Source organism: Kogia breviceps, chromosome 8 (assembly GCF_026419965.1).
Source record: "Kogia breviceps isolate mKogBre1 chromosome 8, mKogBre1 haplotype 1, whole genome shotgun sequence".
Taxonomy (NCBI): domain Eukaryota; kingdom Metazoa; phylum Chordata; class Mammalia; order Artiodactyla; family Physeteridae; genus Kogia; species Kogia breviceps.
In genome coordinates, this window is record NC_081317.1 from 76,050,148 (window position 1) to 76,070,069 (window position 19,922).

General features: G+C 39.3%; 1 protein-coding gene across 11 annotated transcripts in view; it reads left to right on the forward strand.

The window, feature by feature from the left end:
- Positions 1-19,922, forward strand: part of TMC1 (transmembrane channel like 1) — a 360,191-nt gene that overhangs the window by 213,168 nt on the left and 127,101 nt on the right. For 8 of the 11 annotated variants that reach the window (XM_067039580.1, XM_067039581.1, XM_059072715.2 and 5 more), the window contains 2 exons: positions 15,256-15,355; positions 19,532-19,694. In XM_067039580.1, the coding sequence (XP_066895681.1) occupies positions 19,679-19,694 (16 nt within the window). In that variant the 5' untranslated portion in view covers positions 15,256-15,355; positions 19,532-19,678. The remainder of the gene's footprint in view (positions 1-15,255; positions 15,356-19,531; positions 19,695-19,922) is intronic. The other 3 variants (XM_067039582.1, XM_067039588.1, XM_067039589.1) reach the window with 1 other exon arrangement.

Genomic DNA, 19,922 nt, shown 5'->3' on the forward strand with positions numbered 1-19,922 from the left:
TTCTTTAATGGTGAATCATTAGAATCAGCCTAAGTCGCCATAGTACATCACTTTGATGCAACTTAAGGTACCATTAAAAATTATGTTTATGAATAACATATAAAATACATTTAACACAATTCTAGCTAAAAAAGTAGGATACTGAAATTGTATATATACATATATATACACACACACACGTATATATCCCTTCTCCCACTCCCCTACACCATATAAAACTATGCATTTTGTGTATATATATATATATATATATATATAGAGAGAGAGAGAGAGAGAGAGAGAGAGAGACACACACACACACACACATACACACACATTTGTATCCCCTGTCTTCCACTCTCCTAACACCCAATAAAAGTATACATTAAACAAGAAACTATAAATAAATCCACAGAATGTTAATGGTGGTAGTTGGGTTTTAGTGATAGGACTATGGGGAATTTTTTCTTTTTACTTTCATTCATTTTCCATATATTCTTTAATGATGTTTAACTGTCAGAAATAGTACTAAATATTTTGTTAATGAATAGAGAAAGATGCTTGTAGAGTCCATTTTTATTTTTTTGTTTCCGGTTGTCTGGTAAACTATTCTCAGATAGACCTGGCCAGCAAGGGGATAATTCTTTTAAAAAATTCCCAGTATTGGCAAACTTTCTCTTGTAATAGCTCTGCTGAACTCAAATGAGATCTTTTCTCCCTAAGCTACTTGCCCTTTTGTTTTTCTGGAAAGATGGAATTCATGAAAAATTACAATCTACAGTCTACAAATTATTATGTACTACAGGGTCTATTAAAGAGTATGACATTTTATTTTGAGAACTATATCTCCCAGGCTACAATGCCCCATAGCTAGTCTCACATCAAATGCAACCTTCCCGAACAGTCGTTTTCTCAAAGCTCCTATCTCTTTAGAAAGTAAGTTTTTAGGGAAAGTAGAAAGTAAGTTGTTAGGGAGAGCAGGTGGCTCTGAAAACATCAGCCATCCACACACTCTACCTCTTTGAGAATAGCGAATCTGAACAAGTGTCTCCTTGTCAAGGATGAACAATCACAAAAGACATTAATGAAGCCCACATGGAAAACAAACTTGAGAAATTTTTGCAGAACATAGAGTAAAAGGACAAGAAGATGGAAAAGGAAAAGGTCATAGATATAGAGGGCAAAGAATGGAGTTTAAGCCAAAGCTAAGAACTTTAAGTACTTCTAAGGAACCAACAAAGATAATATAAACAGAATAAATATTAAAAATGTAATGGAATAAAGTGACTGTGTTGAAGGGGACATGGGTTCAATCCCTGGTCCAGGAGGATCCCATATGCCGCGGAGCAACTAAGCTCGTGCGCCACAACTACTGAGCCTGCGCTTTGGAGCCCACGAGCCACAACTGCTGAGGCCCGCGTGCCTAGAGCCCGAGCTCTGCAACAAGAGAAGACACCGCAATGAGAAGCCCACGCACCGCAATGAAGGGTATCCCCCGCTCACTGCAACTAGAGAAAGTGCACGTGCAGCAATGAAGACCCAATGCAGCCCCCAAAACAATTTTTTAAGTAGATATTCAAAATTAGGTAAGCACACTTTCATTGACAAAGGTGGTAGAAAGATGTACTTTTAGAAGTAGAAGCTCTCTACCCCTGTATACATTTCTGCAAAATATAAGATAAAATATAAATAAAATAAAATGCGCTCTGCAGTGTACATTGATCACTGAGAGATGATTCAAAAACATAATTTAATAACAAGAATGTTAGCATTTAAAAGATGTGTAGAATTTTTCCTTATCCAATTTGCTCAACAAATCTGTGGATCCATAATAACTTGATATTTTGTTGTTTAAAGGGAAAGCTTGGCCTTACCTTTTCTGTTTTTGCTCTTTTCATGGTACAGGAAATATATTTTTGCTAACCAGTTTTTCACTTCATGTTTAAAGTGGCCTTTGTTGCCCTTTTGGATGGCTATTGTGTTAGGTAAAGGTAGTTTCCTGCCTAGGCCACTTTTAAATGATGTGGCACTGCCCTCAGCTCCTCCTGTGGGGACCACATGCTTTGTCCTACTCGGGTACAGCCAAAATTGGACCATGGTGGGAACCTGACCCATGACCATCAAATTATAGATGATTAAAAGAATGGGAGCTGAGTCAGACTGTCTAGGTCCAAATCCAAGGTTTGCCACTTGACTTTGATCTTCATTTTCTTCTTTCATAAAATGAGCTTAATGATTATTCCTATTTGATTTGTTTGAAGTAAGGATTTAGAGTTAATCCATATGCTGTTTGGTACATGATACCTAATCCTGTTGCATGTTATTGTTATTATTATTATTTGAAAAGATGGGGTAAGTCAATCAAATTCTCTCTCCTCTTTTGGATTTGATTCGGGAAAATCAGAATCAGGCAGCTAGCAGTGGGAATAAGAGTTTAAAGCATGCATAGAGAGGAGCTATGAGATAGACTTGCCAGGGGTGATGGCAATCTGGAGTTCGGAGATAGACGAAACTATGATTAAGCAGATTGCGTCTTTAGGCAAATCTGATTTAAACCCAGACAGAGTCACATCACCTCACTGAATGCGTGCCCTACAACAGTTGTCTTTAGCACGTATACATTCACCCCTTAGAGACAGTTTCTCTCTTCTATGACTGCTGGACCTTTCAGCTTCACTAAATAGGGTAGCTCCCTGTTATGGACTGAATGTTTGTATTCCCAGAAAATTCATATGCTAAAATCCTCATAATATGATGATATTGGGAGGTGGGTGGGAGGGCCTTTGGATGGTGATTAGATCATCAGGGTAGAACCCTCATGAATGGGATTACTGCCCTGATAAAAGAGACTACAGAGAGGTCTCAAGTCCTCTTTCTGCCAGGTGAGAATAAAACGGGAAGACTGCAGTATGCAACTAGGAGAGGGCTCTTATCAGAACCCAACCATGCTGACACCCAAGCAGAACTGTGAGAAATAAATTTAGCCTCCAGAACTGTGAGAAATAAATTTCTGTTGTTTATAAGCCACCCAGTCTGTGGTACTTTGTTATAGTGGCCTGAACAGACTAGGACACTCTCATTATACAGGGAAATCTGCCAGAGTTAAAGGTAAGAAAAGGGAATCTGGGATCCAGAATAGGGTTGAAGTGATCTTGCATTCCTCCTGTGATGTCTATTCTGCCTTCTGTCTCTGCCAAGCAACAGAATAAAGACCAAGCTTCTACCCATAGCAGGTAAGGCCTGCCCTGATCTGAGGATGGGCCAGCTTAAAGGAGCCTTACTAAGTGCATTTGGTCAAGAAATATGTGTACATTTCAATTAGTAACATATCTAACTTGTTTGGACTTGTACAATTTCTAAGAATAATTATGAAAAATGAGGTCATTCAAAAGGCTCATTTTCTAAGATTTCAATATATAATTAGCAATGTGGTATGGAATAAATAAAATGGCACAGTTTGGGGATTGGTGCCTTGTATATTTCTGTCCCAGATCTTTCCAGTGCTTTTAATTCTTTCAATAATAAAGAATACAGCAATGTGTGGATCTTTGAATCTATGGTATATAGTAACTGTCAGCCTAGAGCAGTGGTTCTTAACCAGGGGTGGTTGTCTCCTGCAGACATTTGTCAATGTGTGGAGAGTCTTGGTTGTCATAACTTGGGGGCTTGTGCGATTGGCATCTAGTGGGCAGAGGCCAGGGCTGTTGCAAAATATCCTACAATTTAGAGGATGATTCTCCCCACAAAGAGAATTATTTTGTCAAATATGTCATAGAGCCAATATTGAGAAACTCTGCCAAAAAAAAGAAGCCTAGAACTTCTATTGAATGTTCTTTTTTTCAATCAACTAATGAGAAGAAATATGGGGGAGACGAGCAAAAACGTCAGCAACCCTCTGTGGTGTTCAGAGTTCCTCAGGTCTGGAGCATTTCAGATGTTGGCTGTTTACCAATGATGACCAATTTGTTTATTTTCTAAAGTTCAGAGATTTCACAGGGACATATTATTAAACTGCCTATTATTTTCTCTTTTCACAAGCCTATTTTAATGGCCTAGTATTGACATGTCTGGCATAGAGATCTTATTGTTCTGAGTGCTGGATCTATTTTCACTTACTCAAGATTTTCCTAGTCAATACATCCTTTGACCTGAAAATTCAAGAAGTATAAATCCTACCCATGGTTCTGCCCTGTCTCTGTCCCCAGTTGGCAGGTCTTCTACAAGCTCTTCAGTGTATTTTGGATATAGTACCTCCTATCAGTTTCATAACTAGAACACTTTATTCCTCTGAACTGTTTAAGTTTTTAAGTTAATCTCTCTGGTTAGCCATAACCATTCAACTCTGAATTATTATTCTAGTGTCAGAATAGAAGTCTAAATTATTACAGTATTAGAAGACTAATCAAGATCACCAAGAAAACCTCATGGATATCCCACTGTGTCATACCTAGCATCTGATAGGATCAGATATATCTTGAAAATTTGCCTGACAAACATGTTGACATATAGTTTTATTAACGAATCCTAGAAAGTCAGTGGAAAAATCCCTTCGATTCTAAGTTGTTCAGGCCACATTCTTGGATATAGGGGATTCTGCATAAACATCTTCATAACTGGAAAAGTATAAGAGAATGAGTATTCCATTAATAAGGAATTCCTGATTTTTTAAAAATATAGTCTAGCACAGAAATGACTACTTAGTAATTTTTTAAACATCTTTATTGGAGTATAATTGCTTTACAGTTATTTTCTGCTGTATAACAAAGTGAATCAGCTATATTCATACATATATCCCCATATCCCCTCCCTCTTGCATCTCCCTCCCACCCTCCCTATCCCACCCCTCTAGGTGGTCACAAAGCACCAAGCTGATCTCCCTGTGCTAGGTGGCTGCTTCCCACTAGCTATCTATTTTACATTTGGTAATGTATTTATGTCCGTGCCACTCTCTCACTTCATCCCAGCTTACCCTTCCCTCTCCCCGTGTCCTCAAGTCCATTCTCTATGTCTGTGTCTTTATTCCTGTCCTGCCCCTAGGTTCTTCAGAACAATTTTTTTTTTTTTTTAGATTCCATATATATGTGTTAGCATACAGTATTTGTTTTTCTCTTTCTGACTTACTTCATTCTGTATAGCTTGGGGGTAGAGCATTTGACTGTCTAGTGAATTTTGAAGGGAAATCTGAGGGAAATTTTTTGAATTGCTATAATTTTCAGAGTTTTCTCCTGAAGTAGTATAGATGATGATCATGTCCCCCATCCTAGAGAACTCACTGTGGTCCCAATTTAAATGCAACTTCTCAGACAGTCCCTTCCTGGTCTCCTATTTAAAACATATGCCTTAAGCCCCACACCCAATCACCTGCCTATACAAGACCAATATTTATCTATCCTATTACTCTGATTTTCTATCTAAAAGGATCTTATTTTCTCGTACACTAATCATCTATCATTCCTTGTACACTATAATGTCTGCTTTCATCTCATGAGTAATTAAAGCCTGGAAGCCTGGGAGTTATTTTTGAATCTTCCTTTTCCTTGCTTTTTCCTACAATTCTTTAAATTCATCAGCTAGTCTTGACTATTCTAAGTCTAAATATGTCTTGAAGTCATCTGACTCTCCCAGCGTTCACTGCTGTCGTTGTAGTCCAGGGCCCCCATCGACGCTCACTGCATATAGCAGTCTCCTGTCAGTTGTCCCACTTTACTGCACCCCCATCTCTAACCTATCTGTACAAAGGAACCGGCAAGAGTTAATAAAAATACCGACTGTGTTGTTCACTATGCCATTATACCATTCCTGGCCCTGTTATATGTGGGTTCTCAATAGTATTGGCTGAATGAAGGCACAGACAGAAATAAATGAGCAGAGAGAATGAATTGACAGAAAATCTCCTTCTGTCTTATCTTACGGAGAGGGTTAGTGACACTTGGTTAAGGTGGCAGAGCTACTACATGTCAGGTTTGGGACTAAAACTCAATTTTTCTAAGAATGGTCAAGGGTTTCTTTATAGAAAACACAGTCATATTTCCTCATTCCTTTTTACTCTTAAAGAATTAGTTGCATTTTATTTCACTTTACTGCACAATCATTGTTCATCTTGATTGGAAAATTGATACCCATTTTCTGTAAAAATCATTAAATTACTGAAGAACATAAAGGAGTTAAGAAGCAATTCATAATCCCTCTGAGCATGTAATTTTTACTTTCATCTTTATGCTTTTCTTCTTCATTGTTATTTTTTGCCATAAGTATGCATTTATTTTTATAGTCAGGAAATATAGAGTTATATCAATGTGTTAAGAATTTCATTCATGGGAAATAACTGCTGGTGATATTTTAATGTAATTTATTCTAATGTTTTGTGGGTTTGTTTGCAATTTCTGGGATCTGAATTTACATAATGCACAGAAAGATATTTTAAAGAATGCTAACTATAAGTTTAAGAAAGTAGGATTCTTGGCTTCCCTGGTGGCACAGTGGTTGAGAATCTGCCTGCCGATGCAGGGGACACAGGTTCGTGCCCCGGTCTGAAGAGATCCACACATGCCGCGGAGCGGCTGGGCCCATGAGCCATGGCCACTGAACCTGTGTGTCCGGAGCCTGTGCTTCGCAACGGGAGAGGCCACAACAGTGAGAGGCCCGCGTACCACCCCCCCAAAAGAAAGTAGGATTCATAATTTTAAATGTGCTCCACACAATTAATAAATATAGCTTAGCATACTACTTCTAATCCCTTGAATTTTTATAGCAACTGACTTTAAGACTGCAAAATGTTCACAGTCTTAGAAACCTAATTATTTCTTAGAAAAATCCTTTGAGAAAGGGAAAATAAATTTTGTAGACTTTTTATTAGGTAATGATAGAAATAGCATAACTCTACCTATGTATCTATATATATTTTTAGAAGCCACATTAATATATAAGAAATATTTGACATTTTCCCAAGGATTTTCTCTGCAGAAGTTGTTTTTGGATGTATGTATAAAGCCTTGAAGTAATTTATAAGCTTCTCTGGTCTCCACATATGTTGGCAGAGTTACTCATGTAAAATACATGCTTGAAATTTAACTACTATAATATTTGTTATTAAAATAAGCAGTCTTATCTAATATGTAGAGGAATAAATTAAAGGAATTTTAACACCAAAGTTATCTTTTCTTAATTAAACAAGGATTGTATTTATTTTAAAATTACACATCATACTCAAGCTGCCCTCAAATATAATTTAATTTTCCATTATCTACATTTTAAACTAGGTATTTTTTTTCATTGTTCATCTTTCTTAGTTCTTTAGGCACTATCGACCCCTTCCCCAACTCCAGCAACCAAAATTAATTGCATTTTGCATCAAAATAATTTAAAGTAGACCAAAGAACCAATTCCATAGGCCAATTTGCAAAAGCATTATGCACCTAAATATACAATCAGAAAATGCATTTCTGATAAAATGCATTAAAAATAATAAAATATAAATTACTAAAATTTAAAAAAATTAAGTGCTTAGCATAATGCCCAGCACAGAAAAAGCACTTGATACATGTATGTCAATGTCTTTGTAATTGTCATTTTTATTGATGATGTGTATTGGTACTACTGAAGGTTAATGGGATGCCTGTATTATGCATGATAATATTACAGTTAGTGTGACTATATGTCATAGCTGGCCTGGGAGAACCATGGTTTGTGTCCACTGTCCCAGTGTCCTTTACAGCTTAACATTTTAGCACTCTCAAAAGTGTCTTGGGGGCTTCCCTGGTGGCGCAGTGGTTGAGAGCCTGCCTGCCTATGCAGGGGACACGGGTTCGTGCCCCGGTCCGGGAGGATCCCGCATGCCGTGGAGCGGCTGGGCTCGTGGGCCGTGGCCGCTGGGCCTGCGCGTCCGGAGCCTGTGCTCCACAGCGGGAGAGGCCACAACGGTGAGAGGCCCGTGTACTGTAAAAAAAAAAAAAAAAAAAAAAGTGTCCTGATTTGGATGATCAATCGCATGGTCACTGATGTATAGTACAAAAGTAACCGTGATGAGAGGGCCCCAGTACAGTCATCACTCATCTCTTGATGTGGGCTTAACTGTATTCAGGTCTAGTGAGAGGGTGACTGGCCTGAATGACAAGACACTTTCCAAATGTGGGAAAGTATATTTAACATTAATAAACTCATTCCAGTGCCTATCTCCTCTTATGTTTTGTAGATGAAGAATCAGACAACATTTAAGAAACTGAGACCACAAGCCTTTACCTCACCTCACCCTTCCTGTCAGAGTTGATTTTAGTTGGGATTTGGTTTTGGATGAAAATTTAAATAAATTTCTTAGACATGCCCATCTTTTCATTTGGCAGGCAAGATGGACTAGAATTGGGGTGGTCATAATCATGTTTGTGGATGTGGCACAAAGCAGTGACACTTGAGTGGCAGTCTTTCCCATACCAGCTACTTGTGATTTATTTTGGGGTTGTAGGCACTGCTTCCATTCTTGATTTTTTTTTTTTTTTTCCTTCAGGGGTTATCCAATCTGTCAACTTAAAAATAGCTATGTAGTCATATACATGTAGTCTGATTGCCACCCTCCAGTTTGATCTATGTGTTGCCTCTGTGGTTTGTCGATGCACTCAATAGGTCTTATAGCTTGAAATTGTGCTTTACTATGTGTCTTATGTCTTTATGACAATGTCAAATGGATGTACCATGTCAAAAACAGTCTTCTCCACTGTCCTCTATTAGAGAAGGTTCAGTGATGGTTCCAGAATCTCCTGGATTTAGTTCTGGCTACACAACTCATGAAGGCTTAGTGCAAATTGAAAATGTAGAGCCTCAGGTTAAAAAATTATTAAGAATTTCAAGGTGGCAACAGCAGAACACTAAGTCAAGAATGGGGCCCTTCTATTTGTGAGATCCTGTGCAACTGCATAGATATTGTACCGTGCAGTTAGCCCTTTCATCTTTTAGTCTCCTTCATTTTCCTTCCAACTGACAATTATGGACCACTTATTATGTATGAGGCACTATGCTTGTTATTTAAAATAAAAATAAACTAATTTTTAGATTCTAATATTCCTGCTTTTAGATTTTGATTATTAAGACCCTCATCAGAGAGATAAACTAGCACACAAACTGTGGCTATATTTTTGTCTCCTTCAGATCAAACACTCAGCTGTAATTTCCTATTCATCAGTCCTAAGTTGCAGTTCCTCTCCTCCAGGTTCTTATGATCTATGTACTAACTATAGGATCCCAGCAGTCCCTGTCTCCCTGTATCTCTAACCATCCCACACATTGCCTGTTCTATTCCTACAGACAAATTTATTCATGGCTAGGTAATAGATCATGCTATTAAGGTGTTAGATGAAATGGGTTTAAAGCAGGGGTTTAAACTCAGATGTCTCCAGGGGTTGGGCAGATAATGTGAAATGTTCTTTTTCTGTTGTCAATTAATTTCATTTTTAAAAAGACTCAATATAGGCAGAAAAAAATAACTTCAGCCCAAAGTTAACCTAAGAGTTGTCAGTTTCCAATTTTTCTTTTCAGTCAGATTTACTGGAATATAATTCATATGTAATCAGTTCACTCTTTTAAGTTGTAGTTCTATGAGTCTTGACAAACACCTACATTTGTGTAACAACCACCACAGGCAAGATATAGAATAGTTTCACCATCCCCCCAAATTCCCTTATGCCTCTTTGTAGTCAATTCCTCCAGCTCCTGAGAACCACCGGTATGTTTTTTTGTCTCTGTAGTTTTGCCTTTTCCAGAATGTCATATAAATGGAATCCTACAGTATGAACCCTTTGGAGACAGGCGTCTTTCACTTAGCATAAACATTTGAGATTTATCCATGTTGTATTTGGGTTGTTTCTACCTAATTTTCTTTCTTTCTTTTTTTTTTTTTTTTTTTTTTGTGTGTGGTAAGCGGGCCTCTCACTGCTGTGGCCTCTCCCATTGCGGAGCACAGGCTCCGGACGCGCAGGCCCAGTGGCCATGGCTCACGGGCCCAGCCGCTCCGCGGCATGTGGGATCTTCCCAGACCGGGGCACGAACCTGTGTCCCCTGCTTCGGCAGGCGGACTCTCAACCACTGCACTACCAGGGAAGCCCTCTACCTAATTTTCGAAGGTATTTTTCCTACCTTCCTTCCCTCCCTTCTTCCTGTCTTCTATACTTCCTTTTCTCTTTCCTTCTTACTTTCTCTCTCTCCTTTTGGGTATCAATTGTACAAAAGTAAATTAATCTTGGTTTTTGTTTCATAACACACAATTATTATTGGCCCATGCATAGCTTTTATTTTAATAGTTTTATTGAGATGAAATTGATATACAGTAAACTGGACATACTCAAGTATGCAACCTGAAAACTTAGATAAAAACTATCACTATCACTGTCACTATATTTTCTAGAAAATTTTGTAAATTAAATAATACAGCATGTACTTTTTTCTATCTAGCTTCTTTCACTCAGCCTGATTATTTTGAGATTCATGTATGTTGTTGTATGCATAAATAGTTCATTCCTTAGTATTATCAAGTAGCATTCCATTGTATGGCTGTATCACAATTTGTCTATTAACTTGTTGATGGAGATTTGGATTGTTTTCAGTTTTGGTTACTATAAACATTCATGTAAAAATCTCTATAGGGACATGTGCTTTCCTTTCTTTTGGTTAAATAAACATATTAGAGTGAAATAGCTAGGTCATATGGTAAATGCACATTTAACTTTTCAAGAAGTTGTTAAGCTGTTTTCCAAAGTATAGTATGTACCATTTTACATTCCTACCAGCAGTGTATGAGAGTTCTAGTTGGGATTAGCCAGTCTTTTTCATCTTTCTCCAACACTTGGTATAGCCAGTCTTTTTAATATTAGCCATTTAAATAAATCTGTAGTGGTATCTACTGTGGTTTTAATTGCATTTCTCTAATTACTAGTGATGTTGAGTATCTTTTCTTGTGCTTTTTGCCATCATTGTCTTCTTTGGTGAAATATCTGTTTAAATTTTTTGCACATATTTTATTGAATTGTTTGTTTTCTTATTAACTTTTGAGAGTTGTTATATATATTCTGTTATATATTCTGATTTTGAGTCCTTTTGCAGATGCATGATTTGCAAATATTTTCTCCTTATCTGTGATTATGTTTTCATTGTCTTAAAGTATCTTTTGAAGAGCAGACATTCTGAAGTTTAATAAAGTTCAATTTATCATTTTTTTCTTTTATGGATTGAACATTTGGTATTATATCTAAAAAAGAATATCTCTGCCTAACCATAGTCTTCTGTGTTTTCTTCTAAAATTTTTACATTTTTAGATTTTACACTGGGTTTACAGTCCATTTTGAGTTAATTTTTATATGTGGTGAGATGCAGATTGAAGTTCATTTTTTTAAGTTGAAGTACAGTTGATTTACAATGTTGTGTTAGTTTCTAGTGTATAACAAAGTAATTCAGTTATACATAGATATACATATTCTTTTTCATGTTCTTTTCCATTATGGTTTATGACAGGATATTGAATATAGTTTCCTATGCTATACAGTAGGACCTTATTGTTTATCTATTTTATATATAGTAGTTTGTATCTGCTAATCCCAAACCCCTACTTTATCCCTCCCCCATCCTCTTTCCCCTTTGATAGCCATAGGGTTGACTTCTGTGTCTGTGAGTCTATTTATGTTTTGTAAATAAGTTCATTTGTGGCACATTTTAGATTCCACATATAAGTGATATCATATGGTAATTGTCTTTCTCCTTCTGACTTTTGAAGTTCATTTTTTTAATGTATGGACATCCAATTGTTTTGACATAATTTATTGAAAAGACTATTATTTCTCCACTAAATTGTCTTTGTACCTTTGTTAAAAATCCTTTGACCGTGTATGTGTGGGTCTATTTCTGGTCTCTCTTTTCTGTTCCACTGATCCATTTTGTCTCTCTGGATACCAGTATCACATTGTCTTGATTACTGTAGCTTTCTAGTAAGTCTTGAAGTTAGGTAGTGTGTGTCCTCCAGCTATTTTCTTCTTTTTCAAAGTTGCTTTTCCAGTTCTAAGTTATTTGCATTTACATATAAATTTTTGGTTTTAGCTTGTTGATTTATTCACTTTTATTGCTATATAACATTCTGTTTTGTAAATATTCCATAATTTTTATATTCCATAATTTATATATTTTTCAAAGTTTTGCTAAGAGTTTCCTATCAAAAACAGTGCTGATAAAATGCATAGTATTTGAATCCTCATGAATATGTACAAGAGTTTCTTCTGCATATTCTTAGTAGTAAATTTGCCAGGTCATAAGTTAAGCAAAAAATTTATCTTCACAGGATTTAACTGGATTGTTTTCCAAAGTGGTTGAGCTAATTTATACTCTTATAAAGCACATACAAGAGATCCTATTTATCCTAATTGTCCAACATTTGGTATTGTCAGGCTTAATAATCTTGCCAAACGGGTGAAAATTGATACCTGTTGGAGGAGGTCATGAAGAGGATATGATCTCTGGTTGACCTATGAGCTGGACTTGGGCAATTGGAGGCTTCTCACCCCCTCCCCTGTCCTTGGAATGTATGTTCTGCCTGCAATTTCCATAGCCGGAGCTGTTTTGAGGACATAGCCTTGAGAGAGTAAGGTGTTGAGACCATCTGGAATGAATATGTGACTGAACCCAGTTAAGGCCTCTATATAAACTCCTAAGATTCTGGCAGGTGGGTACAGAGATCTACTTGTCTTGTGATGGCCAAGACAAGTTCTCCTGTAAGTTCCCTTGCTTATTAAAATCGCCACCTACCAAGTAGGTGCAAAACCAACTGCAGGAGACTGAAGAAATGGATCTTGGAAAAGAGGCACCCATAGGGGAAACCCAGGGTTGGCCATCATCCTTCATGTCAAGAGGGATTGCTCATATGTTAGATGCTTGTGGACCACCACCTGAGTATGGTGATGCCCCGAAAATGCCCACTGGTTTAATGCCCTTGATTGAGGAGCTGAGCATAACACACTGCTGCAAAGAATAGAAATGAACTGCTGCACAGTGGGCTGGCCTCTAGGGTGGGCAGTACGACTTGACACTGATGACCAACCAGAGGCTGAAGCTTGAGTTAGAAAGTTGGAAGAACTGAGGTTAGAGAAGGATGTGCACTGTCCACTGGCCTGCTCGCTTCAGAGCTGGCAGACAAAGTAGGAAAGCAGGATGATTAAGTTGGAGACTTTAGCATGCTGTTTTGCAAGGCCAGGAGGGCTCAAGCTGCCATGGATTAAGGTCTGAGCACCTGTGACAAAGCCTGATTGGGACACTAAGTGGTGGACTCCCTGGGAAAGTGAGGAAAACAAAGGAGGATTTTATGGTGATTGACAGTGAAACTGATGATACACCCCATGCCATTGGACCCATAATTCAAAGGGTAGCAAAAACACAGCAACAACAACGCCAGCCAGTAAGGCAACCCCCAATTCAGGAAACGTACCTGATGAGAGAATATATGCTTACTGAGCTTATTGATATAATTATCAAGTTCCAACAAAAGGCCAGGAAAATATCCAGGAATGGTTAGTATGGTTACAGGATTGAGGGGCAGGGGAGAGGGGGCAATGGCATTTCTCTGACAGGGCAGGAGGCAGAAAAGAGAGCAATATCACCACACAGCCTTCTCTTCAGCTCAGGGGTGCTCAGGGGTGAGGGGCAAGGGGGAGGTCAAGGCACTCACTCCCTTATAGATTGGATTATTCTATCCTACAGGGAAGCTTGACCCTATAAGGGGGTCTCTCTGGACATATGAGGCCCTGGATATATTAAAGGAGGTACAACAAATTCTTAGGGAGTGGGAAATGAGATAGGCCATCTAAACCCCTGTCTTTGAAGGCCCTGATTGGGCTACATTCACTGCAGGAATGAAAGCCAAGATACTCCAGTATGCCTTCGGTACCTGGTATGGGACACTGATAACCATGCTGAGGCCAGTCATAAGAGGGGATGTTTTTGATGTTGGGCAGCCCACTGCTGATCTGGGGGCTACTGACAAATCCCAGGAATAGGTACAGGCTACGGGAAAGACCTAAGACAAAGAGGGAGCTCAAGAAGACAACAGGCTAACCAAATTGGCTGTAAACGGTCTGGTACGAGTAACCCAGAAGCAAATGTGGTTTGACCTCATTGCTGCAAGGATCACACCTGAAAAGATAGACGGGCAGCCTAACACTGTGTTAGCTGGCCTATGGAAAGCCTTGAAAGCTGAACAAGAGCTCAGACCTGCCCCACCTGCCCTACCATCCCTGATGTACCTACTGCTATAGCAGAGGCCTCAGGGATACAGTCTTATTCGGGGTGGGTGCCTCCCACTCCCCGGGTGTAGGATATAAGCCAAGATGGCCTCCAAGTGAGGGCCGTTGGGGGCAATTGGAGGCCACATGTTGAGCTCACTATTCACTGATACCCCAGAAATAAACAAAAGGTGACAGCTCTGATTGATACTCGAGCTGAATATACTCTAATACCTGGTAAATTTCAGGAATTTTCTGGGCTTTTCAGCACCATCGATGGTTTCCAAGGGCAGTTGGTTATGGTCAGGAAGGTCCCTTTGACACTGTAAATTGTGTGTTCTTCCCCACAAGAATATGAGGATTTTATCTCTCCAATACCAGAGAACATATTGGGCACTGACATCCTGCAAGGCCAAACTCTGCAAACCTCTATCGGTGAATTCTGCCTCCAGGTTAGAGTAATCAAACCAGTACTGCTGAGGGGAAATGCCAACTGGGAATCAGTAAGCCTACCCTTCCCCCTAACGAAGAGTGGTAATTGTCAAGGAAATAGGAGAAACTATCCAAGAACTGCACTGAGTAGGTATTCTACACCATATCCATAGCACTTTCAACAGCCCATTATGGTTGGTAAAAAAAGGCAGATAGCTCATGGCAGATGATGGCGGATTACTGAGAATTGATCAAAGTTATGTCCCCCATTCATGCAGCTATGCCCCAAATTGGCACCATCTTAGATACTTTGGCCATAGTCCTAGGAGTGGACCATGCTGTTCTGGACTTAACAAATGCTTTTTTTCAGAATACCTTGGCTGCTGAGTCACAAGTTCAATTTGCTTTCACATGGAAGCACGATAATGGACTTTTCAAATTCTTTCCTGAGGCTACCTGTACAGCCCCACAAAATGTCATGGGATGGTACCTGGAGATCTGTCCCTGTTATTCTTCCCCACCTCTGTAAAATGGGCCCATTGCTTTGATGATATAATGTCGACATATGAAGCCTTGCCTCTGCTGACTTCACATTCTGCAGATTTTGCTGGAACACCTGTGAGCAAGTGTATGGGAGGTGAATACACAGAAAACCGAAGGTGCAGTCACCAATGTAAAGTTTCCGGGAGTCATATGATCAGGTAAGATGTGAATTGTCCCAGAACTATTATGGACAAGGTGCAAGCCTAGCTAATTTCTAAGAACATGAAAAAGGTGCAGGCTTTTATAGGAATTTTGGGGGTTTGGAGGACTTTTATTCTCTACCTGGCACAGTGTTTCCATTCCTTATACCGTCTGGTAAAGAAAGGACGTGTGTGAGACTGGAGACCAGAACAACGAGCCACCTTTGAGAGGGCAAACATACTAAGGAGATTAAAGCTCTAGGCATCTCCCAAGCAGGGCTGCCATTTGAGTTAGATGTGTCTGTGACTCCAGAAGGTATGGGTTGGGAACTGTAGCAGAGACAACAGAAGGAGAGAGTAGCCCTAGGATTTTGGTCCCAACTCTGGAAGGGGGCAGAAGCCTGGTATAGCCCATATGCTGCTAGTGGCTCCTAGCAGCATACACAGCACTCTTCCAGTAGAGCCTCTCATGAAAGAACAGTGTATCATGGTAAGAACTTCTGTTCCTATCAAGGTTAGATTGAGAATATGTTCCACGACCTACCTCTGCCATAGCTCAAACTCCCACTTTGACTAAGAGGCATGCCTATTTGCAGAAGAGGACCAACCTGTCCTCCAGCCCACTGTCTCTAGAAATGCAGGTACAACTAGGCCCTGTAGAACATGTTGGTTTTCCAAATGCCTCTATCCCTACTCCTGTAGCAGCTCCTGTAGGCTGTAGAGAGGGAATAGTGGAAATTGCTGCTGATGCCCAGTAAACAGAGGGGTCTAGTAGGGGCAACCCACCCACATGGACTGCACTTGCTATTCAGCCCAACACTGACACCATCTGGATGGAAACAGGAACAAACCACAGGAGCCAATGGGCTGAACTCAGAACATTTTGGCTGGTGATCACTCATGAGCCCTGGCCATTTCCCTTTGCACTGAAAGTTGGACTGTGGGCAACTGCCCTTCTCTACCTTCTGGGGATTGACATGGCTTGTGTCACCACTGCAGGGAGGGAATCGGAAAGCGCTAAAGCAGTACAAAAAGGAAGAACAAACTAGAATTGGTACTCTTAATTCATCTGACATTAGTGATATTGATCCAAAAACCTGGCCTGTGGCACACACTATCAATGGGTAATCTTTTTATGTCAATCAGACTATACAGGCAGCCCATCAAATTGCTGACCAGAAGGGCCCTATGAATACCATCATCAGAGCCATGGGTGGCTACACTTAGATTTGGGATGTACTCACCTTGGCTTTTGGACCTTTGAGCATCCATGCACCCCTACATTGGGCCCAGAAAAAGCATTTTAAACAGAACCTGCCTTACTGTACCAGGGATATAAGATAGATATCACTAGAACTGTGCAGTCATTCTATTACATCAAAAGATAGTGACTGGTTTGGTACAGAATGGTCACACCATACAGGTATTTACTGGGGAGAGCCAAATGAAACCCAGTGATTCTGTGGCATGAATCTTTGGCCATGGCTTCCATCTAGGTGGTTTGGCCACTGTACCCTGGGTTTTCCCTGGGCACAGGAGGAAATCTATCCCACGGCAACAAAAGTTGCCAACCTCCTTCTCCTCAAAGCCAGAGGGTGCATTCTGTTTTCCATTGGTATGATCATCTGGCTGCCATCTTTGTTCCTTTCGTTGGCCTGGAGGATGGTATAGCTCACATAAAAGCCCTTATTAAATTCACCCAGCAAGCGTTATGATAGCCGACAGAACCTGTCCTTGCTGAACACTAAAATGTCTCTAATGAGGAAAGCTGTCCTCTGAAATAGGGTGGTCTTGGACAATATTACTGCCTCCCAAGGAGGCACGTGTGCCATTACCCAAGTACAATGTGTATGTTCACACCATGTAGCATTTTTACTAAATCACACGGGGATACAAGTGAACACCCTGAGTAATCCAACCCCCACCTAGGGAGCTTAATAAATCAGTGGTTTGGATCATGGGGCTTTTAATGGAAAAAAATTGTTTCTTACTTTGTGAATTGTTACCTTAATTTGTGTTTTCTCTTGCACGTGCCCATATTGTTGCTGTGGTATTTGTCTCTAATGTACCCAGATAGCCGCAAATGGGCCATGCTAATGAAATTTCTTGTTGACCACTCAAGGCACATTGTGGAAAAAGGGTTGCATGTAAAATTTTAAGAGCCAGCAGGAGGGGTGGAGAGCTGGAGGAGGTCATCCAGAGGATGTGGCTGTTGTTGACCCTCAAGCTGGCCCCGGGCAATTGGAGGCTTCTTATCCCCTCCGCTGTCCTTGGAAGGTGCATTCTGCCTGCCTTCCCTGCACCAGAGCCGTCTCAAAGACACAGTCCTGCAAGAGCAATGTGTTTTTGAGACCATCTGGACTGAATACAAAACCTAACCCAGTTAAAGCCTCTATTTAAACCCTTAACGTTCTTCAGGGGAGTGCCGAGATCTACTCATCTTGCGACCACCAGAGACAAACCTCAAATGTGAGTTCCCTTGTTTATTAAAGCCACCAGCTATGAATCTGGAGTGGCCTGCCTCTTTCTTTGGTCTCCCTTTGCCCTCCATGCATGGAGCCAGTTTTGAATTTCACCTGGGAACTTCTGAGGTTTAAACCAGCATGCCCCTGCTGCTTGTGGTCTCGATTTGCATTTCTCTAGATGACATTGGAACTTTCTTCATATGTCTATTGGCTATGTGTTCCCTCTTCTGTGAAATTACTGCTGATGTTTTGTTCATTTTTATTAGGTTTTATATCTTCCTATGTGTAATATTTGTTCAAATCTTTTACCATTTATTTCCCTTTTGGTGGTGCTGATTTTCTTCTTGTTGATAAGTAGTTCTTTGTTTTTTATACTCTTATGAAGTGTTGTGTGAGTTGTAAGTATTTTCTACTTTAATTTCTTTGAAACATCTTTTGATGAATAAAAATTTTAAATTTTAACATGGGTGAATTAATCTATTTTTCTTTGTTGGTTTCTGTGTTTAATCTTTTGTTTAGTATTGTTTTTATAATTTTCTGGACACAAGGCTTGAAGAACATCTTTTGTTAATTTATTTATAAGTTTATTATGGTTTTTGTTAGAATAGCATTTAGAGTTATTTTACATATTTTAAAAGTTAATATAAATTAAATTACATACTGTTCTCACTCTAGATTATAGGTCCAACAATTTGCAACAAAACTTCTCAATTTCCTTATAAATTCCCAAGTTAAAGAACCACCTTAACTTTCATTGTAAATCTTTAAATGTAAGTACTTGTATCAGCTATATCCTATCTTACTATTACAGTTGAGATCTAATGTCTAGAATAGGAAAAAACTAAGTGAGCATCACTTTACAGAGCTTTGTTTTAAACCATAATTCCAGGTGTGCTACACACTACTTTAGCTAAAATCTATGTAGTAGGCTTTATATTCTAGAAGGGTCAGATCTGTGCACAAATCCATCTGTGAAGCCAAAAGCTGCCTTGGTGTAATGTGCCACCAGGATCCATTTCAAAACAGTGTTTCCTCTTGCCAAGGTCAGCGGCTATCACCGAAGTAACCAGAGAATGCCCGTGTTCTCCCTCTCAAAATGCAGCCTCTTTTGCAACATTAGATTTCAGCACTTTTTGTCCTTTTCTTTTCAGTGATGGAAATATTTTTTGTTTACCATTTTAAAGCAAGGATTACTACCTTCCTTTGAGAAGTGTTAATAGAAAAAAAATTTTTTTTAACTTCCCAGAAAATAACAGTTTCCTCTTATAGCAAGTTTTATTTTCAGAGAATTTGAGAAAATGAACACAATACTTCCAAGTTTCCCCACATTGAGATTGACAGCTAAACTGAATGCGCTGTGGCTTTGCTGCTTAAACCTGAACTCCACACACAGGGGTATCTTCTTTATTTACTCATTTAATTTACAAAGTCTGCTTAGTGGTCAGTATTTCTCACTTTTCTAAAAGTGCTTTCCCTTACACTGCCCTCTGTGCATGTATTTAGGATAAAACCCTAGAATGGAAGGTATTTAAAATGAGGCAGGCAAGCACATACAGAATGGGATGAAGCCAGATTTGCTTTGAATACCACTTGCATGATCAGCTTAGTTTTATTTCAAACATGAGACCCACATACAACCCTTTTGACCTGAGTACTCCATCCCTAAATGGCAAACTAAACATTCATGAAAATTTAATGGTGAGGAAATTAGTACCTTCTTATGTTTCAGACTGTGAAATGGCACCAGGGAGCACTTTCAGCAACAGGCAGAACTGTGTGCATGTGCTGGACCAAACCTGAAACATCTGTCCCTTCAACCTGTCATCCTTCTTCAAGTTAACCGGCAACCGAGACATTCTGACAAGAAACCACCAGGATGCCGCCCAAGAAAGGTATTTCAAAATAAAGACCTGGTTGTAGGATACTCTACCTTTCTTAGAGATTGGGCACTTTGAAAAGTTTGTTTCACAATTTTTGTTTCCTCTTTGGGGCATTCCCCTTTCTATTTTTTTCTGTGGGGAGAGTCCCTTTGTTTCTTGAGAAATTGGGGAGGGTTCAATATTTCTTCAACTTCTTTTCTTTAATGGATGTATGATTTCACTAACTAGTAAGTGCTTGAA